A 27,312-nucleotide genomic window follows, 5' to 3' on the forward strand; every position below is an offset into this window, starting at 1 on the left:
CCAGAGTTTAGTAATTTGAGTCTTCTTTGATTTTTTTTTCTTGGTCTCCCCTAATTAAAAGTTTGTCAACTTTGTTGATCTTCCCAAAGAACCAACTGTTGATTTCATTGATTTCTGCTCGTTCTTTATTATGTCCTTCTCTCTATTTGCTTTTGGGTTTAGTTTGTTCTTCTTTTTCTAGTTTCTTAAAGTGGAAAGCTGAGATACTGACTTGAGAAAGTTCTTCTCTATTATAGGCATTTTCATCTATAAATTTCCCTCTAAGCACTGCTTTAGCTGCATCCCAAAAGGACTGGTATAATGTTTTTGTCACATGCCTTCCCCAGCTTGTTTTCCTTGAACTTTATTCCCATCCTCATAAAGCACACTATGGTAGCATTTCTTACTTTTTTTTTTTTCTTTGAAATGTATAGTCACTGATATTTATTAGGTTTTTACTTTTCTAGAATTGTTTCTTGCCTTTCTTTGTTTCTAGAATGTCTTTACTTTCTTTCACTTTTTATTTTTTATGTTCATTCACTCTTTTTTCCTCTTTGCATGCTATTGATTATTTTGCAACAACATGGAGAAAGAGCAGTGAAGAATAAGCAGGAAATAAGAGGCAGTCACTGAAAGGTGGAAAAAGAGAGAAAGAAAATTAGATAATTATTAAAAATTGATGCTTTCTTAAAGAAAATAATTATTAAAGCATAGTTTAAAAGAGCTATCAGTTTTAGTTCTTTCTAACCAAACAAAAGAAAAATTAGCAAACACTCTACAATTTTTCTTGCATATTTTGTAAGTGTGAGATTGACACACCTAGCGAAGATAGGTTCAAGGGGTGATTTAGTTGGTTGGGTTTGTAGGTATCTAAAAAGAAGCTATTATGATGAAAACACAGATGGCTTGTTTTCCATGTGAGATTACTTATGCAAATGGGTGGATAAGAATTCTTGAGGCCTGGCTTGGTAGCTCACACCTGTAATCCAAGCACTTTCGGAGGCTGAGGTGGGAGGAACGCTTGATCTCAGGAATACGAGACCAGCCTGGGCAACACGGGGAAACCTTGTCTCTACAAAAAATATAAAAATTAGCCAGGGCCGGGCACAGTGGCTCACGCTTATAATCTCAGCACTTTGGGAGGCCGAGTTAGGCAGATCACTTGAGGTTAGGAGTTCGAGACCAGCCTGGCCAACATGATGAAACCTCATCTCTACTAAAATACAAAAATTAGCTGGTTATGATGGTTTGTGCCTGTAATCCCAGCTACTTGGGAGGCTGAGGTGGGAGAATCACTTGAACCCAGGAGGTGAAGGTTGCAGTGAGCCAAGATTGTGCTACTGCACTCCAGCCTGGGCAACAGAGTGAGACACTGTAAAAAAAAAAAAAAAAAAAAAAAATTTCCAGGCATTGTGGCACATGCCTCTGGTCCCAGCTACTAGGGAGGCTGACATGGGAGGATTGCTTGAGTCCAGGAGGTTGAGGCTGCAGTGACAGTGAGCTGCAATCATGCCACTGTACTCCAGCCTGGGAAACAGAGCAAGATCCTGTCTCAAAAAAAGAAAAAAAAAAATTCTAGAATCTATCGTCTAAAAGAAAAAGAGAGGACTCAAAAATAAAATGGCCATTTGCCCTGAAAGTTCTTGGGCTCAAGTCACTTGGTTAAGAAACTAATTAAGCAACTTTCTAAGACTTCCAACTCAATGAAGCAATGATATATTGGAAACAGACAGTCCCTAGACCGTTAAGGGCTTTAGAAAGCTAACCAATACCTAGGATTCTCAGAAGAAAGCAGGCTGCTAGGGCCCTAGATGGGGTTGAGAATTCAAAAGGATTGCTATGCATGTAAAGCAAATGGATGAGAGTTGGTATTCTATAGACTGGTTTGGCCCATTAGTTTACATCTGGCAGGGATAACGGTAGAGCCCCAAGGGGGAGCTCACGAAAGAGCGCCAGACAGTCATCCGGAACACAGGAATTTAGCTTCTTGTTTTGAAGATTTCTGGAATCCTTATAAACAATGTAATATTATGGACTTCCAGCTGAGAAGGGGGGCACACTCTAGAGTTTTGGGAAAATTAAGAAAGATGAATGATGATGGGTATATTAAAAGCCAGGACTTCACCACTACACAATATATCCATGTAACAAAATGAAACTCAACTTTTTTTTTTTTTTTTTTTTTGAGACGGAGTTTCGCTCTTGTTACCCAGGCTGGAGTGCAATGGCGCGATCTCGGCTCACCGCAACCTCCGCCTCCTGGGTTCAGGCAATTCTCCTGCCTCAGCCTCCTGAGTAGCTGGAATTACAGGCACGCGCCACCATGCCCAGCTAATTTTTTTTTGTATTAGTAGAGACGGGGTTTCACCATGTTGACCAGGATGGTCTCGATCTCTTGACCTCGTGATCCACCCGCCTCGGCCTCCCAAAGTTCTGGGATTACAGGCGTGAGCCACCGCGCCCGGCCGAAACTCAACTTTTACCCACTAAATCTATTTTAAAATAATGTATATCAGTATCATTTTTGTTTCTTATCATTTTTATTCCTCCCTTCTCTAGCTAGTCCATCAGCAGACCCAGATGGCCTTAAACAATGTTTCCCAAAGCATGGTTCATATACCACTGATGGCACATGAGATGGTTTTTGTTTTTGTTTTGTTTTGGTTTTTTTTTTTGAGACAGAGTCTCACTCTTGTTGCCCAGGCTGGAGTGCAATGGCATGATCTCGGCTCACTGCAACCTCCACCTCCCAGGTTCAAGCAATTCTCCTGCCTCAGCCTCCTGAGTAGCTGGGATTACAGGTGCCCACCACCACGCCCAGCTAATTTTTGTACTTTTGGTAGAGACGGGGTTTTGTCATGTTGGCCAGGCTGGTCTTGAACTCCTGATCTCATGTGATCCACCCACCTTGGCCTCCCAAAGTGCTGGGGTTACAGGCATGAGCCACTGCACCCCACCTGAAATGGCTTTATTTGGTACAAGAAGGTTTTACTTGCATAGTTATTTTAAGAGAATCAGAAACAATATATTGAAACATATCAACCTGAGAATTTGCAGATATAAAATTTAAATAAATAACTTTATGCCAAAAAAAAAAAAAAAGAGGAAAAGAAAGATGCCCATGAATCTGGGAGGAAAAAGAACAATTTCTTCCTACTTTGAGATATGAAAGTAAGATGTTCACGGTTTGGGGGCTGTGTTATACCATGGAGGAGAAAGAAAAGTTGGGGACATGAAGACACCTAAACCCTTAAAGACAGACTCAACTACCTCCTGAATCACAGCAGAGAAATCTATCACAAGGGAGAAAGCCAGAGAGAGATTAAGCCCATTGGAGGAGCAGTCTGCTTGTAGTTGAGCCAGAGTGCCATGTCTAAGTATCAGAGCATCACTAGGAAAATACGAAGAAAACAAAGACACAGTGCAGACTCAGAGCCAGAATAAATGCAGGAGTGAATATTTACTTTTTTTTTTTTTTTTTTTTTTTTGAGACGGAGTTTCGCTCTTGTTACCCAGGCTGGAGTGCAATGGCGCGATCTCGGCTCACCGCAACCTCCGCCTCCTGGGTTCAGGCAATTCTCCTGCCTCAGCCTCCCGAGTAGCTGGGATTACAGGCACGCACCACCATGCCCAGCTAATTTTTTGTATTTTTAGTAGAGACGGGGTTTCACCATGTTGACCAGGATGGTCTCGATCTCTTAACCTCGTGATCCACCCGCCTCGGCCTCTCAAAGTGCTGGGATTACAGGCTTGAGCCACTGCGCCCGGCTTACTTTTTTTTTTTTGAGACAGAGTCTGGCTTTGTCGCCCAGGCTGGAGTGCAGTGGCATTATCTCTGCTCACTGCAACCTCTGTCTCCCAGGTTCAAGCAGTTCTCCTGCCTCAGCCTCCCAAGTAGCTGGGATTATATGCATGCGACATCACACCCTGCTAATTTTTTGTATTTTAGTAGAGACGGGGTTTCACCATGTTGCACAGGGTGGTCTCAAACTCCTTAGCTCAGACGAGCCCACCTCAGCCTCCCAAAGTGCTGGCATTACAGGTATGAGCCACCACACCCGGCATCATCATCATTTTTATGTACTCATTTCTTAACATTCATGAGAGAAAACAAGTTTCCTTGAGATGAAGATTTCTCAGCTTCAGCTCTATCGGTACCGGAGGCTAGATAACTCTTCGTTAATGATGTCTGGTGCACTGTAGGATCTTTAGCGGCATCCCTGACTTTGACACACTAGATGCTAATTTCATTTCCCAAGTTGTGACAACCAAAAACGCCTCCAGATGTTGCCAAGTGTCCCCAGTCCTGTGGAGGGGTATGGGGGAAAGCTGGCAAAACTACCACTGGTTGATAACTACTTTAGATAAACTATTTCAAATGATAATCATTTTGAGACTAATTTGAACTATTTGACATCATCAAATGCAGTAAAACAAACAAGCAAACAAAAAAAGGGAAAAGAAGAAATATTCACAAAATTAACCACCTTCTGTCTTCCATAGACACTGCAAGTTTCAGGTAAACTTTGAAGTCATTCACATTAGTTTATATCCAGGAAGGTTAAAAAAAAAGGAAGATTAAAAATCAATATAATATTTAAATTTAAAAAACTCTTTTCAATTGTGTTTCTTTTAAACTGGGTAGGTAACATTGTTTATTTCACAAAATTACCAGATCGTTAGTTTTCATTTCTCTAATATATGACTAGTCTTTGTAACCTAATGCACACATGAATATCCTTTTTGCCTCATTTCAAGTATATTATAATCTGGTAAGTTAAATCTAATTAAACTATGTTACTTTAATGAAAAAATTCTTATAAAGTCAACAAGCAAAGGGAAAGTTAGTACACATTCTATATATATATACAAAATAAATTTCTGGCAAAAGCAATTTCACACCTATGTTCTACACAACTATAAAATCTATACATAGAGAGAGATATATTTATTATTTAAAAATACTACCTATACTAGTTGAAGAAATATGCATAAAAACTAGAAGGAATTTTTTTCACACATTCAAAAAGTTAAGATCAATGAGTTCCATGCCATTGCTCACAAAGAGGTCAATACTATCATGAAGAGAGTTTGATGTGTCCATGTTAATATGACACTGTTTCTTTAACTCCTTCCAAGACCACCAGATCTTGCTCTCACCTGATTTATCTGTAGAATCTTCAAATTCCACAAGGAAAGAGTACCCGTTATTCCAGATGTGGAGGCAGGTGGCTGGGTCATAAGAGATGGTGAGTGGTTTTAAGCCGGGATCATAAACACTGTCCCTCCACCGGATGTTGATGGGTGACTGTCGATCACCTGCAGGAACCAGGTCCATGCTCTCCCAGAGTGGATGCACTAGGAGAAAGCAGGTCACGCTTTTATCAAGACTGTTGGACCAGATTCAGTAGCTCACTCCTATAATCCTGGCACTTTGGGAGGCCAAGTCGAGTCGATCATTTCAGCTCAGGAGTTCGAGACCAGCCTAGGCAACATGGGGAAACCCTGTCTCTACAAAAAATACAAAAAAAAAAAAATTATCCAGGCATGATGGTACACACCTGCAGTCCTAGCTACCAGGGAGGCTAAAGTGGGAGGATTGCTTGAGCACAAGAGGTCGAGGTTGTTGTGAGCTGTGATCGCACCATCGCACTCCAGCCTGGGCAACAGACCCAAACCGTGTCTCAAAAAAAAAGCCTGTCTACTGTACTTCTGGAGAACCTGTCTAAATAGAAACTAAAAGCCTTAGGAATTAGCCACCGTGATGGTTACTTTTAGGTGTTGACTTGACTGGATTAAAGAATACCTAGAAACCTGGTAAAGCATTATTTTTGGGTGTGTCTCTGAGGCTGTTTCCAGAGGGGACTATCACGTAACTCTGAGTGGACTAGATGGGAAAGATCCGCCCTCAATGTGGGCAGGTATCATCCAAACTGCTGGAGGCCCAGAGAGAACAAACACATGGAAAAGTTGAATGCGTCCATCTATCTGCTGGAGCTTGGATACACTCTTCTGTTCCTGTCCTTAGATAACAGCTACAGGCTTGTCAGCCTTTGGACTTCAGAACTTACACCAGCACCTCTCTGGGTTCTCAGGCATTTGGCCTCAGACTGAGAGTTATACCATCAGCTTTCCTGGTTCTGAGGCCTTTGTACTTGGACTGTCCCATACTACCAGTATCTCAGGGTCTCCAGCTTGCAGATGGCCTATCAGGGGACTTCTCAGCCTCTATAATCATGTTAGCAGTTTCCACTAATAAATTCCCTCTCATCCATCTCTCTATCTATATACCTTATTGGTTCTGCTTCTGGAGAACCCTGACCAATACAGCCATTTAGGGGCTTAATCAATAGACTAAAATAGGTCAAAGAGCACCTGGCAGAGGAAGAGCATTTTGGCGACTTGCAAAACCAACACATCAGTCTGCCTACAAGGTTCACCTAAACCAAGTGCAATCAGTCCTGTGATAATAGTAAAATGCATGGAGATTAGTGCCATGTGGAAATAGGAATTCATAAATGAGTTCTTTTCTTCATTGAGAACTTCCCAGCCTCCAACTCCCCAAAGTGGCTTTAAATACAAATTAATTCAATTTTCAATAACAGATTTATTTTCAAAAAAGGAAATGGGAGAACTTTTGGAAAGGAGACTTTCAATCAAGTACTGTCAGTATTTAATTAGTTGGCTGGTAGAAATAAAGGCTTGCATAGCCTGCATCCTGTAAGATGCTCACCCCACATAATTGTGGGTGCTGAGTTGAGTCCACCTCCTATGTAAGCAAACTCTGAGGACCAGGCAGCCATCCTGCAAAACCTGGGTAGAATATGAGCATCGCCAAGGTCCCTGGAGGTCGCAGTGTGTCACAGGGATGTGGAGATTATCTATTAAGGTGTACACATACAATTCATTCCCCACAGGCACTGGTGACATTGCTGATGCTCATTTTCTTCCACAGAGTCAAGCACCAGGTCTCTGGAGCAAGCCCCTGTTAAGTATCAGCAGACTTGCTGATAACACAGATAGGCCTGTTGAGACCCCCACGTGTGATAAGCAGAACCAGTGTATATCAGTTTGGAGTGGTCCAGTTCCCTGTCCTTAGAAGTACCATGGATGGGTAGAATCAAGAACAACAGGAAAACTGGGACAAACATGAATTGAGAGAAATCATTACCAATGATCCTCTGCATCTCGCCCCACCACTAAGAATAAGGATGAGACTAACGTAGTTGTTTTGTTAGTCAAATCCCCCGTGTATGGCAGCATCATCCTCCTATTTCCATAAAAAGCAGAAACCTGCCTCTGGTTTACTCTTAACAGAGCAGATAATCCTCTTCCTTCCGTAATTGCTGAAATCTGGAAGTCAATATCTTTTTTTTTTTTTTTGAAATGGAGTCTCACTCTGTCTCCCAGGCTGGAGTGCAGTGGCGTGATCTCAGCTCACTGCAACCTCCACCTCCTAGGTTCAAGCAATTCTCCTGCCTCAGCCTTCCGAGTAACTAGGATTACAGGTGCGTGCCAGCACACCCAGCTGACTTTTGTGTATTTTTAATAGAGATGGGGTTTTGCCATGTTGGCCAGGCTGGTCTTCAACTCCTGGCCTCAAGTAATATACTCACAACGGCCTCCCAAAGTGCTGGGATTACAGGTGTGAGCCACTGCTTCTGGCCGGAAGCTGCGCCTGGCCGGAAGTCAATATCCTAACCTTGGTGTTTTGTTTTATTTAGAAAAGTGTTCCAGCAATACAGACAAAGAACTCTCCTGAGAGTGCCTAGATAAGTGGTTTTCAACAGAGAGAGCAATTCAGTCCCCTAAAAACATTTGGCAGTCTGGAGACATTTTTGATGGCAAAAATGGGGGAGGGTGGTAGTGACATCTAGTGGATAAAGGCCAGGGATGCTGCTAAACATCCTACAATGCACGGGATGGGCTCTCACAAAAGGACCATCCTGACCCAAATGACAATAGGGCCAAAGTTGAGAAACCCTGGTCCAAAGGTAAAAGGTGCACGCAAGCTCCTTTTTTCTTTCTATTTCTTCATATAATGCAGTACTCTCATCTCTGGAGAGATCTGAACCCAATGTTTAGTTTTGTTTTTTTCCTTAGTATGAAACAACTTGTGAAGAACAAGAACTTAAAGAACAAGAAGTTTCTGTTTCAGAAATCTAAAATGGAAAATACACATGAACTGGCACATCTGAAAGAGAATCAGGCCTATACTGTCATAATCTAATTAGAATGCAAATTCCTTGTGGGCAGGAGCCACATCTTCCTCCTCCTTTGTTGCCCTGTGGTATCTTATTAAACATATGCCCTTCTGAAAAACATCCTATTAGGCCAGGTGCGGTGGCTCAAGCCTGTAATCTCAGCACCGAGGTGGGTGGGTCATGAGGTCAGGAGATTGAGACCATCCTGGCTAAAATGGTGAAACCCCGTCTCCACTAAAAATACAAAAAATTGGCCAGGCGTGGTGGCACACACCTGTAGTCCCAGCTACTCGGGAGGCTGAGGCAGGAGAATCCCTTGAACCCGGGAGGCAGACTTTGCAGTGAGCCAAGATCACACCACTGCACTCCAGCCTGGGCAACAGAACAAGACTCTGTCTCAAAAAAAAAAAAAAAGAAAGGAAGAAAAACATCCTATGTACTTAAGTACTATGTTCATGATCTGGGTGACAGGATTAGTAGAAGCCCAAACCTCAGCACCATGCACTATGCCCTTGTAACAAATCTGCATATGTAACCCCTGAATGTAAAATAAAAATGGAAATTTTAAAAAAGAAAGAAATCAACAATTTGCAAAAGCAATCATGGCAACTATGCAGCAGCCAACATCATAAAATATACAACCTCAGGGTCTAAAAATGTTTAGTAATTTTATCCAATAAAATAGCATATACCATATTTTTCATCTTAGAGGGAAAGATGATCTTACATTTCTGGTACATTTGGTTCTGTTATATCCGCCCAAACACTTGGATTCATATTCATCTAAACACCTCTTTTAAACGCGAAAATAAAAAATAAAATAAACATATGTCATATAATGTATCCAACTGCCATTGTGGGGAAAAAAGCTCAAATTTAAATGATTTGAAAGGATTAAAATGATCTGAAAAATGATTCAAATTGTGTTAATTTTTAAACTTCTCGAAAGGCCCTGATTCTGTTTTTAAAGATTCCTGACACAAAGAGACCACACACCTGCTCCTCTGAGACACCCAGACTATGGCTGATAATTTGAGAGTCCACACTCTTCAAAGCCATTCAATGGGGGTCTCCTGTGAAAAATAGGGAAGAACTGGAGTGGTGATCAAGTCCCTAAGACGGTGCCTTGGTCACCCTTAATTGTTCCCCATCTCATTCATGAAATAGGAAGTATCAACACTCACATCCATACCAATACCAGCCCAAGAAAACTGGGCCTATTCCTTCAATTGCTCTTTAATGACCATAATGGCATGATCAATTTATACCCTTCAGTTTACAAGTTCAGCCTCCAGAAGGTTTTCTTTCATCCTACCCACCTCTTCCTTTATTAAACGAGACCATCTAGGTTAGACCATCCAACCACTGTGGGGAGAGGCGGTCCTTGGTCTCTAGCCCCCTATCGAAGTCAACTTTTTGCCAAGGTCTTGTTTCGCTCAAGATTAATTAACACTTTTGTTCTCTCCTCCTCTGCTCCTTTTCCTCCATTTAAGCAAAAACCAGATCAGAACAATTTACTGGTAGTTGCTCATATTTTACCTCAAAAATAAGAAGATGATTACGTGGTCTAACAGAAGCTTCGTTTTCAGGTTCTGCTTGTATAGGGAAAATGAAATAGAGATAGTGATTGTACCAATCGTGATTTACATTAACAAAGGCACGCTGTCATTAAGAAGGTGTCAGTAATTTGTAGCTGATGGGCAACAAAAGCCCTGTGGAAGATTCCGCGCTGAGGATGTGCTTGATTTTAGTTCTTGTTTAGATGCGTAGTCCTAGGTTTGACTTACGTTGTGCTTTAGCACTGTCTTAGTCCACTCAGGCTGATATGACAGAAAGACTAGGTGGCTTATAAATAAGAGAAATTTATTTCTCACAGTTCTGGAGTCTGGGAAGTCCAAGATCAAGGCACCAGCAGACTGGGTGTCTGGCAAGAGGCTGCTTTCTTGCTCATAGACAGCCTCCTTGCTTTCTTCATATGGTAGAAGGTATGAGGGAGCTCTCTTTTATATTGGGTCTCTTTTATATTGGGAACTAATCCTATTCATGAGAGCTCTGCCCTCATGATCTAATCACTCCCCGGCAAAGCCCCACCTCTTAATACCATCACCTTGGGGTTTAGGATTTCAACATACAAATGTTAGGGGGTCATGAACATTCAGTTCACTGCAGCCACCTATTTCCCCAGCTTTGGCATTGTCCTTCCTTCAGTCCTTGAAATATGGAAAGCTCATTCCTGCCTTAGTCCCTTTCTTCATGCTCCTCCTCCACAGAAACCAATTACCCCTCATTCGGCTCAGTGTTGGCTCCCATTATCTTTAGGTCTTGGGCTTAACTGTCACCTCCTTGAAAAAGTGATCTCTGGCTACTCTCTTATAATATGATCACCTCATATTATAATTTTTAAATTATAGCATTCTGATTTTTCTTTCATGACATTTATTACATGAGTGCAGTTATAATTATATGCATATGTGCCTAATTATCTGCATTCCTCACTGCTCTGTAAGCCAGCTGGCTTTTGGTCAATACTTGTGGATGGAATAAGATGAGGAGCATCACTGGGAAGATCTGTGTTATGCTGTCAATGTATGCATCTCCTCAAAACTTAGCCAGGCAGCAGTGGCTTGCACCTGTAATTCCAGCACTTTGGCAGGCCAAGGTGGGCAGCTCACTTGAGGTCAGGAGTTCGATACCAGCCTGGCCAACATGGGGAAACCCCATCTCTAGCAAAAATACAAAAAAATTATCTGGGTATGGTGGCTCATGCCTGTAGTCCCAGCTACTGAAGAGGCTAAGGCAGAAGAATCTCTTGAACCCGGGAGGTGGAGGTTACAGTGAGCTGAGATTGCGCCACTGCACTCCAGCCTGGGCGACAGAGCGAGACCCTGTCTCAAAAAACAAACCAAAACAAGAATGTATACACTGAAATCCTACTCCCCAAGGTGATGGTATTAAGAGCTGAGGCCTTTGGGAGGTGACTGGGTCATGAAGGCAGAGCCCTCATGAATGGGATTGACATCCTTATAAAAGAGGCTTGAGAAAGCTCCTGAGCTCCTTCCACCATGTGAGGATGCGGCAAGAAGGCAAATTCGTGGAAGCAGAGAGAACCCTCATCAGACACTGAATCTACTGGCACACTGATTTTGGACTTCGTGGCCTCCAGAACTGTGAACAACAAACTTCTGTTGTGTATAAATTATCCAGTCTGAGGTACTTTGTTATAGCAGCCCACACAGAATAAGACAGTTTGCTTCTCCTTTTTGCTTTACTTTATTATTTTTCTTTAAGAATCATTCAGGTTTATCTCTTCTTCACCTTGCCCAGAACAGCAGCCTAGTTCAGAACCCTACACCCTACACTTCACACAAAGCCTCTTGGTTGCTTTTCCTCTTTTCTCACTCTCCTCTACTCCAGAGTTCTGCCCCTATGCAATTTTTCTAAATAACCACCTTGGTCACATTGCTCCCGTGCCAAAGACAGTATATCAAGTTGTAACTTCCATGTTCAATGCCCAGGTTTTTCTATTAGAACCCATCTCACTGGAGGTGATTAGAAGCTGATATAGAAGCTGATTAGAAGTTGATCATGAAGATTCTGATCATGATCTCTGATCCGGGGGAAAAAAATAGAACCCATCTCACTTATCTAATCTCATTTTCCTCATTCTTCCCAAACTCCGGTGTTCCTAAGCTAATTTTCTTGTCATGCTATTCCCCCTAGCATGCTACTCCTCTTACAATTGCCCAGCTACACAAGTTTATGTCTACTTTGGTTTTTAAAATTTTTTTTAATAGGCTGGGTGCAGTGGCTCACGCCTGTAATCCCAGCACTTTGGGAAGATGAGGCGGGCACATCACGAGGTCAAGAGATCAAGACCATCCTGGCCAACATGGTAAAACCATGTCTCTACTGAAAATACAAAAATTAGCTGGGCGTGGTGGCATGCGCCTGTATTCCCAGCTACTCGGGAGGCTGAAGCAGGAGAATCTCTTGAACCTGGCAGGCGGAGGTTGCCGTGAGCCAAGATCACACCACTGCGCTCCAGCCTGGCAACAGAGCAAGACTCCATCTCAAAAAAAGAAAAATTTAATAAATTTTTTTGTAGCGGTAGGGTCTCACTATGTTGCCCAGGCTAGTCTCGAACTCCTGGGCTCAAGCTGTCTTCCTGTCTTGGCCTTTCAAAGTGCTAGGATTACAGGCACGAGCCTCACACCTGGCCTTTATTCCCACTTTGGCTTGTGCTTAGAAGCCCTTCCTTCTCCTTAACACTTACAGAAATCTTTTCTAGTTCAAGTCTTATCTCCCTGATGACCTATTCTCCAACCACTCTGAGGTTTGCTTTTTCTGAACACACACTGAATTTGCTTTCACACCATTTAGCACCCAACCATTCCTCATGTAATCTGTGTTTGCTTCATCTGCCCAAAGGGCCTATGTCAACTGCAAGCCCATGAGGTCTGTGTCCTGCAGTTTTTCTACAGTCTCCAGGGCTTTACTTGGTATAAGGCACAGAGGAGGTACTAAATGCTTATTTTACTGATACAGAAAATCAAACAAATTGATACCAAGGCTCCCTACATTTACCTCGCAGGTACCATCTCTACCAGGCATGCTGGTTTACCCTGAACACCTCTTAGGTTCACCTAATCATATCTACCTGTTATTCGTTTGTTTCTTAAAATTCTACCAGGCTTTCAAGGGCAGTTCAAGCCCCTTCTCTGACAATCCCACCTTAAATAAAGCATCTTTCATCTGTTCTTACTCCTTAACACCTATTCTCTCTGTTCCTGAGCTCCCCAATATGGTAGCACTGTCCCTGTGTGCTAGTCTAAAATGAAGTGCACTATATAAATGTACAATACCAGGGGCTTTGAAGGCTTAGTACAAAATAAACAATATTAACATTTCATTTATAATTCTTATTTTCATTTCATGTTAAAGTGATAATATTTTAGATATGTTGGGTTAAATAAAATATATTAGTCAGTTGGGTTAAATAAAATATATTAGTCAGTTGGGTTAAATAAAATATATTAGTCAGTTGGGTTAAATAAAATATATTAGTCAGTTGGGTTAAATAAAATATATTAGTCAGTAATGTAATCTGTTTACTTGTACCTTTTAAGATGCAGTTATTACAAAATATAGAATTACCCATATTTTTGTTTTATTTTATTGTAGAGACGGGGTGTTGCTATGCTGCCCAGGCAGGTCTCAAACTCCTGGCCTCAAGCAATCCTCCCACCTTGGCCTCCCAAAGTCCTGGGATTATAGGCATGAGCCACTGTATCTGGCTTATTAGAAAATATAGAATTACCCATATAGCTCGTATTTGTAGCTTACATTATTTATCTACTGGAAATCGTTGCCTTATACCCTTGTGTGCTTTTTCTGGTCCCTTGCTATGTACTGCCCTTTTTATGAGGGATGTGCTACTTCCTCATGTTACTGAAGACCATTCGTGTAAGCCTTGGCCTTAATGCGGTGATGGGTGTATACACAGGGACCCTCTGTATGACTTGGTTGAGGATGATCGTAAAATCACAAATTGCCTTGTTAGGGCATCATCAGGGCTATAAAAGGCACTTGGATGCCGAGTCCATTAGCCACAGGATACACATGCAGTTATCAGCACAGGAGACTAAAGCCCACATTTCCTGGTGATCAGTTCCAGGGCTATTTGTCAGTCCCAATCAGCTGAAGATAACCCTGAGGCCATTAATGTAATTCTAAGTGTCTCTTAAGCAGCTCATTGTTTCTCAAGGTTATGTGTATGTTAATAAAAGATCATCTAGGGGCTTCCTGAGTCTATATTATCAGAAATCTTTGTGAAAATACTGCAAAACAAGCTTTTTATTCATCTCCAGGCTTTATTTGTTTTCTTCAAAATTAATTGGAGAAAGAATAGAATAACTTTCAAACACAGTACAGTTATGATATAGATTACTGCTGTCAAATAGAACTTTCTTTGATGATAGAAATGTCCAGTATACTAAGGTCTAGGCACATGTAGCTATAAAATTGTAATGAATTTAATTTTAATGAATTTACATATACATACCCACATGGGGTTAGTGGCTACATTTTTTTTTTTTTTTTGAGACAGAGTCTCGCTCTGTCACCGAGCTGGAATGCAGTGGCATGATCTCACCGCAACCTCCACCTCCCGGGTTCAAGTGATTCTCCTGCCTCAGCCTCCCGAGTAGCTGGGACTACAGGCGCGCGCCACCATATCCAGCTAATTTTTGTATTTTTAGTAGAGACAGAATTTCACCATGTTGGCCAGGATGGTCTCGATCTCTTGACCTCATGATCCATCCACCTCGGCCTCCCAAAATGCTGGGATTACAGATGTGAGCCACCACGCCCGACCTAGTGGCTACATTTTATACAGTGCTGCCTTCTTTAGTTCCTATTATCCTAACATGTTTCTCTTCCTTCTAAAAGTAGGGAGATCATGAACATTAAGAATCATTGGAAAAGGCCGGGCACAGTAGCTCACACCTGTAATCCCAACACTTTGGGAGGCTCAGGCGGGTGGATCACCTGAGGTCAGGAGTTCAAGACCAGCTAGGCTAACATGGTGAAACCCCATTTCTACTAAGAATACAAAAAATTAGCTGGGTGTGCTAGTGCATGCCTATAACACCTGTAATCCCAGCTACTTGGGAGGCTGAGGCAGGAGAATTGCTTGAACCCGGGAGGTGGAGGTTGCAGTGAGCCAAGATGGTGCCATTGCACTCCAGCTTGGGCAACAAGCACGAAACTCCGTCGCCTAGGCTGGAGTGCAATGGCATGATCTCAGCTCACCTGCAACCTCCGCCTCCTGGGTTCAAGCGATTCTTCTGCCTCGGCCTCCTGAGTAGCTGGGATTACAGTCGCATACCACCACACCTGGCTAATTTTTGTACTTTTAGTAGAGATGAGGTTTTGCCATGTTGGCCAGGCTGGTCTCAAACTCCTGACCTCAGCTTCCCGCCTCAGGTGAGGTGATCCACCCGCCTCAGCTTCCCAAAGTGCTGGGATTACAGGCATGAGCCACTGTACCTGGCCTTACTCCAAAATATATTTATTTGACATACTTTGAAACGGCCCTGCAAAGCCATCCCTTGTGGGAGAAATGTGTATTCTGTAGAGAAGCCCTGTCCCTTTCCAGGTCTTTTCCTGATCCAGGAGCGATCTGACACCTTTTAAGGTCCTATAAGAGATGTTTACCATCTAATCTCTCTGAAGCCTGCTATTGTGAGGTTTCATCTACATAACAAGAACCTTGGCTTCTACGACCCCCTCTTATCTTAACTCCAGTTGACTTCAACTCTTTGGGCAAAGCTTAACTTTTTCAACCAACTGCAAGTCAAAAAATCTTTGAATCCACTTACTTATGACCTGTAAGCACCTGCTTAGAGATGTCCTACCCTTCCCTGCCAAACCAATTGTCGAAGAAAAGAGCCAAACTCTGTAAAATATTTCAAGAGATTTATTCTGAGCCAAATATGGGTGACCATGGCCTGTGACACAGCCCACAGGAGGTCCTGAGAACATGTGCCCAAGGTGGTCTGGGCGAAGCTTGGTTTTATACATTTTAGAGAGGCATAAGACATCAATCAAATCCATTTAAGAAATACATTGGTTTGGTCCAGAAAGGTGGGACAACTCAAAGCCAGGGTGAGGGCAGAGGGGGGCTTCCAGGCTATAGGTAAATTTAAACATTTTCTGGTTGAAAATTAGTTGAGTATGTCTAAAGACCTGGGATTTGTAGAAATGGAATGTTCAGGTTAAGATAAAGATTATGGGGACCAAAGTTCTTTTGAAGTCTTATAGTGGCTGCCCTTAGGGACAATAGATGACAAATATTTCCTATTCAGATTTTAGTTAATCTCTTTAAGATTGGGAGGTTCTGGGAAAAAAAGATGTAGCTATGTTAATAGAGATTCTTTATAGATACAGATTTTCCCCCACACAGAACAGCTTTGCAAGGCCATTTCAAAATATGGAAAAGAAACATGTTTTGGAGTAAAACATTTTGATTTTCTTCTTTGTTTCGTAATGTTATGCCAATGTCGGGTTGGAAAGTAAATCATGATATATAGGGTTAAATAAAATCCATCTGGTGAGAATTTATGATTTGTAGGGCATGACTCCCCAGACCCCTTAGATAGAAATTTGGGCAAGGATAAAAAAAAAATCAGCTTTGTCCTCACAATGTACACCTTGGATGTCTTGCCTGTTTTTATGTCTTGCCTGTAACTTCTGTCTCCCTAAACCATGCTGTAACCCAACCCCTTGGGCATGTGTTCTCAGGACCTCTTGGCTGTATCATGGGCCACAGTCACTCATAGGTGGCTCAGAATGAACCTCTTCAAATATTTTACAGAGTTTGGCTTTATTCATCGACACGTATTATCTTCTCTAACCCTCAAGAATCTCGGGTCATTCTTAGGCACAAGTGTACACTGGCCTTCTGTTGAGGTACTGAGCTGTCAGAAACAATGAGAACCCTCTTTACAATTGAGCATATGAGGGACCAGACAGAAATAGAATCTGCTCAGAGGCCCGGGGCAGCAAAGACCACAATATTCTCCCTGGGGCAACCAGGTTGGAAACAGTGTAATATGCCACAAACGGAATCAAATGGTGACTGTCCCGTTTTTCCTAGTAACTTAGAAACAATAACACGTCATCTGTTGTGGGAAATTCACTAAGTAAAGCCGCCCCTCCTGAAGCCACTACTGTTTTTTGTTTTTTTGTTTTTTGTCAGCACTAAAGGCAGCAAACTTTCCTAACTACATAAGCATACCGGATTTGGGCGTTTAATTTCAACTTTCTGTCAAAAAAAAAAAAAAAAGCAAACTAATACTTTCCAATACAAACCCTAAACCACAAAGTGCCAGTGTTCGGAACAAGCCAGTCTCGGTAGGATGTGGCATGCTCGTAGGAAACCACACCCAGCAACCAGAAATTTATTATGCCCTGGCCCGTTTATTTGAAAAAGACCACAGTCAATGTTGAAGGAAACAAAATACACGTACACTGAAAATACATATGTGGGGCAGTTTCAAGCCCTTGGATGTAGCTAGATTAGCATTACTCATTTACAAGCATTCCATTCTTACCCAGTCTTTTTATTATGTGCAGATAGTGTCAAAGAAAATAAACACCAAAATGGAGAAACCTATACCTCAGTTCAGTCCAACATTTGAAAACTCTGTGCCAATGTTTTGTAAATAATGGAAAACATGTAAAATTCCTCCTTAATGATAATGCTTAGCCACTTCAGCTCTCCAGTAACTCAAAGTTATCTGTCCACAAATACATACATTATCCTTTCCCATCCTCTCAACTGCCCTCTCTAGGGCAGTCACGCAGAGCTTGTTGGGCAATGTCTGCAGACATTTTTGGTTGTTATAACTTCATGAGGGTGCTACTAGCATTTAGTAGGCAGAGGACCATTTCCTGCCTGACTCAGTCTTCCATCCTTACAGCAGAGCACACACTTGTAAACTGGCCAGCTAGAATTAACTCTGTAATTCCTAACCCAGGACAGAATATTCCAGAAGGTTGAAGCTAGTAAACTGTTTACAAACATTTACATGCAATTTCCAGAAACTTAAGATTCCCAGAAATAATCTGTGGTCTGTGGATTAACCTTTGTTCAAAAGGAAAAAAAGACAATTGTTACCAAGAAATAATAAACAACAGGTTCCAAAATATTAAAAACTGGGATCTGTCTCTTATCCAGTTTCTGCATGACATCATTTTAACATGCTAAAATTAGTCAAGAAAGACCATTCTACAATTACTTTCATGAATCAATAAACAGTTATTCTCACAGTTCATAAGGCATATAATCCTACACTGGAAAACCAAAGACAGCATAGCTACAAATGTTTATCAAGTGTGATTGTTGTAGACAAGTTTTTTTGCTCTTGCGCACTTACTCCCTCTTTTCTTTTTTTCTAAAAGAGGAGATTTTGCTCGGTCACCCAGGCTGGAGCCCTTTTTGTTCTCTTTGAGGAAGTGGTGTACTCACAGGCTCGGTTCCGGGTTTTGTAAGTACAAGTATAGAGGCTGCAGGCCCTGGCTGGCATGAATCTTGGAATCTGGAACTTTCTCCACAGCAATTTGCCTGGTGATGCTTGAAGAATGACCCTCAGGCTGTTCATCACCACCATCTTTAGCTTGAAATCTTGAACAGTTCCCAGTTAAGTTGCAGGAATCTAATAACCTAAGGGAAGGAGGGCAGAGGAGGGAAAGCTGTAAACGACAGAGACTTAAGATCATGGAGAAACGTGTAAGTATAACAACATTCTGACTAGTAATACACACCCAGAGGTGGAGGGAGGGAGGGCAGATGAGAGTCAATAGTTTATCCACTCTTGTTCCTCAAACTCACTGGTCCCCTCTGGGGAGGGCAGGGAGGGTCCTGAGGACAGTCTCACATGCTTTGCCTTGCCCTCAGGGTTGGCAAATATTAGAAGTCCAGAGAAAAGCTTCTCTTTATCCACAAGAATGAAAAAACTGTTTACAGTAAAGTTTCTTAAAATTAAAAACAAATTGCTTCAGGAAATCCCAATTAATTATCCAGCATGGTATTTACATATACAAAGAACCCCAACATTAAAGCTCCCTCCGGGCTGTCTGAATAAAAACAAACATCTGTATCTAGATTGTTTAAGAAACAAAACAAAACGAAACAAAAAACCAAGATACATCCTGCCAAAATAGTCATGGGTAGTTTTGAAATCTGAGCTTAAATATAATCTGTGACTCTGCCAATTTTAGGTGTAACGTAATGGCCCTTGAACATGGGAAAATGGACAAAGTTAATCCTGAATTCTCTCTCTACTTTTCACATGGTCACAGTCAAAGTCTCAGAAGATCCTTTCCAAGGTATTCACTGTGGTGTTCTGAAATTATAATAATATTAACTTTCAACACTTTGCCCACCCCAATATTGCTTCATCCATTTTCCATGAAAACTATCCCTGTTCCAAATGAACAAATACATTCTGAAATGAAAAAAAAAATCCATTTTTCTTGGTTACGAATTCATTCCACTACAGATTTTGAAGTGTTTACTCTGAGTACTTGAGACACATTCAGACAGCTGTTCAGGACACCAGTTGTGCAACCATGACTGTGGTATGGCTACAAGGCCATGTGCCCTGGCCCTGCTAAAATCTATTTGTACTCCTGCCCGCCCACCAGCTACTTGGACTTCAGTTCTTCCAACTCCTTCCTGTCTTTCCCTTCGGCCTGTGCAGATGCTCTTCTTTCTTGGACTCTCCCTGCATCTGTGCCTGGTGAATCCCCAGCCCCTCTTCAAGTGACTGATGCCAGTGTCACTTCCTCAAAGCTCCCTTGACCACATGCTCACCAGGTCAGCCCAGAACCCTCTTTGTGGTCACAGTGCTTATTGCAGTTGAATTAATATCTGACCAGGAATGTAGTTTTCGACTGTATCCTCTCCACTATCTAAGCCCCACAGTGGTAGGGACAATGTCTGCCTCGGTCAGAGCTGCATCTCTTAGTTTGGTAGGAGTTATTGATATGCAAATGCAGGCCATTAGAAACTGGGTCCACCCAACATGGCTATTCCCACCGTTGTTGACTTGCCCTTGTCCCCACATGTGCTTGTTAACATGGTCGCCCCCACATATCCCCACGTGTATAGAACATCATGGGGCCCTGCGTTTGCATATTAAAAGACTAGGGTGGAAGGGCCAGTTTTTTCACGGGCTAAATAAATAACATGCCTGGTCAAACTAATCTCCTGTGCCCTATGCAAATCAGACACCGCCTTCTCCAGCCTCTACACATACCTAGCTGGTTTCCATCCCATTTGGGGTCTCCTCTCTCAGCTTTGGAGCACCCCTCTTTGTCTCTATAAGGGAAGCTTCTTCTGTCTTCTCCCTTCCTTCTTGCCTATTAAACTCTCTGCTCCTTAAAATCACTCCATGTGTGTCCACATCATTTTATCTAATTCAACTCAAAACAAAAAAACCCCTGGTGTTTACGTTTAAAAAAAGTGATGATCAAGGGAAACACACAGCAAACCACTTGATAGCAGGGTATTCTATTGCCTCAGATTCTACCTTCTCCTGCAAAAAGGATGGCTCACCAATATCACCATGGCCAGGGGCAAAAGGCACAAAAAGAGAAGTCGAGGGGCACTAAAGACACACTTGTCAAAGCTGATCATACAGACTCGGTCTTTCAGCCAGGTGCGGTAGCTTACTCCTGTAATCTCAGCACTTTGGGAAGCCAAAGGGGCAGGATTTCTTGAGCTCAGAGAGTTTGAGACCAACCTGGGTTACATAATGAGACCCTGTCTCTACGAAAAATAAAAAATTAGCCAGGTATGGTGGTGGGTACCTGTAGTCCCAGCTACTCAGGGGGCCGAGGTGGGAGGATCGCTTGAGCCCAGGAGGTCACTGCAGTGAGCCATGACCATGCCACTGCACTCCAGACTGGGCAACAGAGCAAGACTCCATCTCAAAAAAACAAAAACAAAAAATACTCCTGCCCCAGGCCAAAAGAAATCCTGAAATTGGGTGCTTCTTGTCATACCCAACTAAATCAGAGTCAAAGGGACAGGGGGAAGCAGTACTCAGGGCACATAGCACCTGCTCCAAGAATTAAATTTTCCATAAGCCAGTTGCTAAAACTGTTGTAACCTGAAACCAGTTTTATCTTATAGCTACTAAAACAACTTGCTGTGCCTCTCAAAATAGGTTTAGCCACCGCCACTACTCACCAGTTAGTGCTTGTCAGGTCCCAAAAACTTTACTAGTGCCAATGAATTTTCTTTCAAAACAATACGTAACATTCCTCCTTTTTATAAAACTTCCAGCCTACTCTTTGTTCCTCAGACATGCTGAAGACCATCCAGTCTGTGTGTATGCCCCAAATTGTGATTCTTGCTTCCCAAATAAAATGTTACATTTGGGCCAGGCACAGTGGTTCATGCCTGTAATCCCAGCGCTGTAATCCGGTCACTTGGGGGTCCAAGGTGGGCAGATCACCTGAGGTCAGGAGTTCGAAAGCAGCCCGGCCAACATGGTAAAACTCCGTCTCCACTAAATATATAAAAATAAAAAAAAAATTAGCTGGCAGTGGTGGCACATGCCTGTATTCCCAGCAACTTGGGAAGCTGAGGCAGGAGAATCACTTGAACCCCCGAGATGGAGGTTGCTGTGAGCAGAGATCGTGCCCCTGCACTCCAGCCTGGGCAACAGAGGGAGACGCCATCTCAATAAACGTAAGTTACATTTAAAGATACATCTCTTTTATTTTGACTTTGATGCATTTCACTTACAGACCTGAACTTTATATATTTCTTCATACCATCTTTCCAAGAAGAGTGTAAGAAATGAAACCCACGTCACGGTTCCCAGTGATGCTGAGCAAGGAGGCAAATATTGTGCTTTCATCCATCCCTCTCTTTGTGCACATTGCTGCGAGTAATTGGCTGTGAAATAGCTCTTCTCTGTACTGCTGTCCTTGACCCTGCTCCATCTGAGCTAGATGGGAGGAGGCTACACCTATGTGGAAGGAGGGAGAATTATCTCTGTGCGCATTGTGAAATGAAGCACAGCAGGGTGAGAAGCCGATCTTTCGGCACAGTGCCATGAGCTTCGCTCTGCATATGCATCACTTTGCTAATGTGCACTGAACTCAGGGAGCCAGAGATGAGCGGCCATTACATTAAAGGGGACTGGTTGGAAGTCAGTGAATCCCATGGAGGTTCCTTATCTCTAGGCCCAACTCCCTACCTGAGGTCTTCAGGCCAACGTATTAGCTTGGAAGAAAGTACCATAGATTGGGTGGCTTAAATTTTTTGTCTCATGGTTCTGGAGGCTAGAAGGCTGAGGTTCGAGTTGTTTGCAGGGCCGGTTCCTTCTGAGGCAGTGAAAGATCTGTTCTAGGCCTCTCTACTGGGATGCTTAATTGTATGTGTCAACCTGGCTAGGTCATGGTACCCACGTATTTGGTCAAATACCAGTTTAAATGACACTTTGAGGCCGGGTGTGGTGGCTCATGCCTGTCATCCCAGCACTTTGGGAGGCTGAGGCAGGAGGATCACTTAAGGTCAGGAGTTCAAAACCAGCCTGGTTAAAATGGTGAAACCCTGTCTCCACTGAAAATAAAAAATTAGCTGGGCGTGGTAGCTCGTGCCTGTAATCCCAGCTACTTGGGAGGTTGAGGCACAAGAATCGCTTGAACTCAGGAGGTGAAGGTTGCAGTGAGCCAAGATCGCACCACTGTACTCTAGCCTGGGCCACAGAGCAAGACTCCGTCTCAAAGAAAAAATAAATAATAATGTCACTTTGAATGTATTTTTTAGATGAGATTAACATTTAAATCAGTAGACTTGAAATAACGTTGATTACCATTCATGTGGATGGGCCTTACCCAATCAGATGAAAGCCTTAAGTGAAAAAAGACTGAGATCCCTCGAGAAAGAGGAAATTCTACTTCCAGACTGCCTTAAGACTGGAGCTGTGCTATGGTTTGAATGTGTCCCCCAAACTTCATGTGGTGGTAACTTAAGGCTATCCCTAAGTGAAAGGAGAGGAAAAATTATACCTGACAAGCCATGTCCAATGAAAGCAAGTTGCTGAGTTACTTCCTATCACTACCGTTCAAGGAACAATTGAGGGCTCCAGGCAGAGCTCTTTCACTGGCTATCAACAAGCCATCTGCCTGAACAAGTACTGTATCAGTCTTTCTACCTAGTGCCATTTGCCACTTTGCCAATGTACAATGAACTCAAATCACATAAAGAGGGACTGGCAGGAAGCGCCTCACTTCCAGGCCTAATTCCTTACCCTGGGTGTGTAGGCTGGTGACATATAAAGTACATCTGCATTGTGCAAAGGTGTTTGAAATTCACAAGCCAAAGTTAAAGTCAGTTTTGTTTATAATTTTTTTTTTTTAAGACAGGGCCTCACTTTGTCACCCAGGCTGCAATGCAGTGATGTGACCACAGCTCACTGCAGCCCCAACCTCCCAGGTTCAAGCTATCCTCCCACCTTAGCCTCTCACGGAGCTGGGACTACAGGTGTCAGAGGCATTTGAACCAGTGCAACTCCATCTTGAATACAGGCTGAGTAAAATAAGACTGAGGCCTACTGGGCAGCATTCGCAGGAGGTTAATGCATTCTTAGTTACAGGATGAGATAGGAGGTCAGCACAAGATACAGTGGTCATAAAGACCTTGCTGATAAAACAGGTTGAAGTAAAGAAGCCAGCCAAAACCTACCAAAACCAAGATGGCCACGAAAGTGACCTCTGGTCTTCCTCACTGCTCATTATATGCTAATTATACCACATCGGTATGCTAAAACACATTCTCACCAGCACCATGACAAATTACAAACTCCCTTGCAATTTGTAAGCTGTCATGGTGCTAGTGAGAATGTTATCCTATATGCTCTAAATAGAAGTTATCCTACATGCTCTAAAAGGGGAGCGGAATCTTCAGTTCCTGGAATTGTCCACCCCTTTCCCAGAAGACTCATGAATAATCTACCCTTTGTTTAGCATATAATCTAGAAACAACCATAAGTATTATCAGATAAGCGGCCCAAGCTGCTGCTCTGCCTATGGAGTAGCCATTCTTTATCTATCTATCCTTCCTTCTTTCCTTCCTTCCTTCCTTCCTTCCTTCCTTCCTTCCTTCCTTCCTTCCTTTCTGTCTCTCTCTCTCACTCTCTCTTTCTTTCTTTCTTGACAGAGTTTTGCTCTTGTTGCCTAGGCTGGAGTGCAATGGTGTGATCTCGGGTCACTGCAACCTCCACCTCCTGGGTTCAAGCAATTCTCCTGCCTCAGCCTCCCGAGTAGCTGGGATTACAAGCATGCGCCACCACACCTGGCTAATTTTTTTGTATTTTTAGTATAGATGGGGTTTCACCACGTTGGCCAGGCTGGTTTCAAACTCCTGACCTCATGATCCGCCCACCTTGGCCTCCCAAAGTACTGGGACTACAGGCGTGAGCCACCACGCCTGACCTATTCTTTTACTTCTTTAGTAAACTTGCTTTCACTTTACACTATGGACTTGCCCCGAATTCTTGCACAAGTTCCAAGAACTCTCTCTTGGGGTCTGGATAGAGACCCCTTTCTGGTAACACAGGCATGTGCCACCATGCCTAGCTTTTTTTTGTTGTTTATTTTTTTGAGATGGAGTCTTGCTCTGCCGCCCAGACTGGAGTGCAGTAGCGTTGAATATCGTGAGTTCCAAATTTCTCTTCAAAGAACCAGTATGCCAGTACGTTCTTTGTTCTCCATTTTAAAGTTTAATTTCTTCATTCTCCTCGTCTCCTTGCCCCTAGTTTCAGTAAACAACTTTCCCGCCAGCCCTAATCAGTAGTTCACATCTGTTCCCCTGGTCACCTGCTCCATCCTGAGTCACCTTTGGTCATCTGTTCCATAACCATCTTTCCTGTCTAAACTGCTCACCCCACCACCCTGGCTCATACCCTTGCTCTCTTTAAAATAGCCAATTAGAATTAGCTTAGACTGTGCAGTCCAACCCTAGCCAATAGAGGAATGACACAGCAGTAGGGGTTATCTTTGTCAGGGATAAGAACTCCTTCCCCTCCCTTGTTCAGGTGTGCTCTCTGTTCCATCCATGAGACACATCCTTCTATAGAAGTAAAAATTGCCGTGCTGATAAAATTTATGTTCGAGTACTATTTCTTTTGTGGCCCCGAAAAATTTGCTTCTAACAGTGGCACAATCTCAGCTCACCGCAACCTCTGCTTCCCAGGTTCAAGATATTCTCCTGCCTTAGCCTCCTGAGTAGCTGGGATTACAGGTGTCTGCCACCATGTCTGGCAAATTTTTTTGTATTGTTTGTACAGACAGGGTTTCACTAAGTTTGCCAGACTTGTTTCCATCTCCTGACCTCAAGTGATCCTCCTGCCTCAGCCTCCCAAAGTGCTGGGATTACAGGTATGAGCCACCACTCCTGGCCGTGCCTGGCTACTTTTGTTTATTGTTTTTTAGAGATGGGGGGATCTCACTGTATTACTTGGGCTGGTCTCAAACTCCAGGACTTAAGCAATCCTCCTGGTTAAGGGCCTCCCAAAGTGCTGGGATTACACAGGGGTGAGCCACTGCATTTGGCCTGCTTATAGTTTTATGTGTGCATTTGTGTATATACATTTTTGAAGGGAGCATGTATGTCAAAATGTACCTTATTTAAGAGATGTAAATGTTTGATTCAGGATTTCAAACATGGACTGGTAATAAACTTTCAAGGGGTTATCTTGATAGTGTCTTCAGCTAACTAATAGTGATATAGGAGTTAAGAAGAAATTACTTAGGCAGATAGTGAGGTTACCAGAGTCCTCAGTAAGGTTTTCCTTTTAATAAAAAGCAGCCCCTAAATCATTTTCTTTTAGAACAAAGATCAGCCTGTAAAATCGAGCTGCAGACACAGACAAGCAAGCTGGAAGCTTGTACCAATAGAAAAATGCTACCTAGAACTAGGCATGTGCAAAATGGCAGCTTCATCTTCTCTTTGCCAGCCATGTGTACGGTAAGGAGCAAACACGATGGCACTGGCCTAGTAGAAAGCCTATTTGAATAATAAGATTAGGGTGGGGAGACCAGCCTTCCCATGTGCTATGTAAATGTCACACCTGGTTGGAACCAATCTGTGGCCCCTATGTAAATCAGACACCGCCTCCTCAAGCCTGCCTATAAAATCTGCTGCAGTCCACCACTTTGGCCATTTTTGGATGCCGCTCTCGCAAGAGAGAGAGCAGCTCTCCTCTCTCCTTTCTTCTGCCTTATTAAACTTTCCACTCCTTAACCCAGTCCATGTGTGTGTGTCTGTGTCGTTAATCTTCTCGGTGTGAGACACCAAACCCCGGGTATTTACCCTAGACAAGAAAGTCACTTCATTAGCACCCTGTTTTCAAATAACTTACTTAACTCAATTAACTGGGCAGACTTAAAGAACAATAGACCATTGGCAACTTCAATTTAGAATCTCACTCTGCTTTGTTTTTCTTAATAAAGAAAAGCTTTATTATGGAAAACTTCAATTTTATAGAAGTATAGTGAGAACACTGTAATAAAACCAATTCCATTTCAACAATTGTCTGTTCATGGCTAATCATGTTTTATTTATATTTCTCCTACCCCTGCCCCCTGCCATTTTTCCTCCCCAGCTTATTTTGAAGCAAATTCCCAGACATCCTATCAATTTATCCTTCATTGTATCTTTCACAGGAACACATTCTCCTAATTCAGTTTCTTCTCCATAAAAATTATCTGTATGAAGTAGGCTCTGGTGATAGTTTATTACACAATATGAAAACTATCATTTTTTCAAAGTTAAAAAAATGGCAAAGAAGCCCAGTAACCTGATAAACTTTCTCAATATCAACCTAACTTTTAAGAAACATTTTACTTCTCTTATTATGGCCACCCTCATCTTGGATGGAATCTCAGATGATAAATTTTATGTTCTTTCTAACTTGGAAGACCATGAACCTGCATAATCTATCATCACAGCTCAACAGAGTAAATGGATAATGAATGTTTGCCTTTGCAAACATTACATCAGTGAGAAAATTAAGACAATGAAAGAGATCTGAGCTAATCCACCTCTCATCTTGCCTTTTCCTTAATTATTCCTGGGCTATTGGGCCAAGTGAACTTTGGAAGACATTTAGGCTATAGTTTAAATGATAATAGGCCTTGCCCAAAACTCAACCACGTTTGTAAAGCTAATAAAAAGCCATCAATCTGGGGGAAGAGAGGAGCCTTATTCTGCTAAGGCAGGGGTGTCCAATCTTTTGGATTCCCTGGGCCATGTGGAAGAAGAATTGTCATAGACCACACATAAAATACACTAACACTAACAATAGCTGATGAGCTTTAAAAAAAGACACACAAAAAAACTCATAATGTTTTTTTTTCCTTAAAAAGAATATTACTTTAACCACTCCTGTATGGAAAACTCATAATGTTTTAAGAAATTTTACAAATTTGTGCTGGGCCACATTCAAAGCCATCCCGGGCCACATGTGGCCCGCGGTTGTGCTAAGGTGTAGACATAGATTGCCAGCCATTCCTGTAGATAATACCACTACTGTAGATTGGCTTTTGA

The 27,312-nt window shown here is 42.5% G+C and overlaps 1 protein-coding gene across 3 annotated transcripts in view; it reads right to left on the minus strand.

The window, feature by feature from the left end:
- CA5B (carbonic anhydrase 5B) overlaps window positions 1-27,312 on the minus strand; it is a 57,097-nt gene that overhangs the window by 20,490 nt on the left and 9,295 nt on the right. The window contains exons 2-4 of one of the 3 annotated variants that reach the window (XM_064364506.1): window positions 20,941-21,262; window positions 18,214-18,408; window positions 5,140-5,337 (exon numbers count right to left, since the gene is read on the minus strand). In XM_064364506.1, the coding sequence (XP_064220576.1) occupies window positions 5,140-5,337; window positions 18,214-18,355 (340 nt within the window). In that variant the 5' untranslated portion in view covers window positions 18,356-18,408; window positions 20,941-21,262. Of the gene's footprint in view, window positions 1-5,139; window positions 5,338-18,213; window positions 18,409-18,509; window positions 18,810-20,940; window positions 21,263-27,312 lie in introns of those variants that run through there. The other 2 variants (XM_012434626.2, XM_012434611.2) reach the window with 2 other exon arrangements.

Source organism: Aotus nancymaae, unplaced genomic scaffold (genome assembly GCF_030222135.1).
Source record: "Aotus nancymaae isolate 86718 unplaced genomic scaffold, 86718_ANA_hifiasm-v0.15.2.pri h1tg000058l, whole genome shotgun sequence".
NCBI lineage: Eukaryota > Metazoa > Chordata > Mammalia > Primates > Aotidae > Aotus > Aotus nancymaae.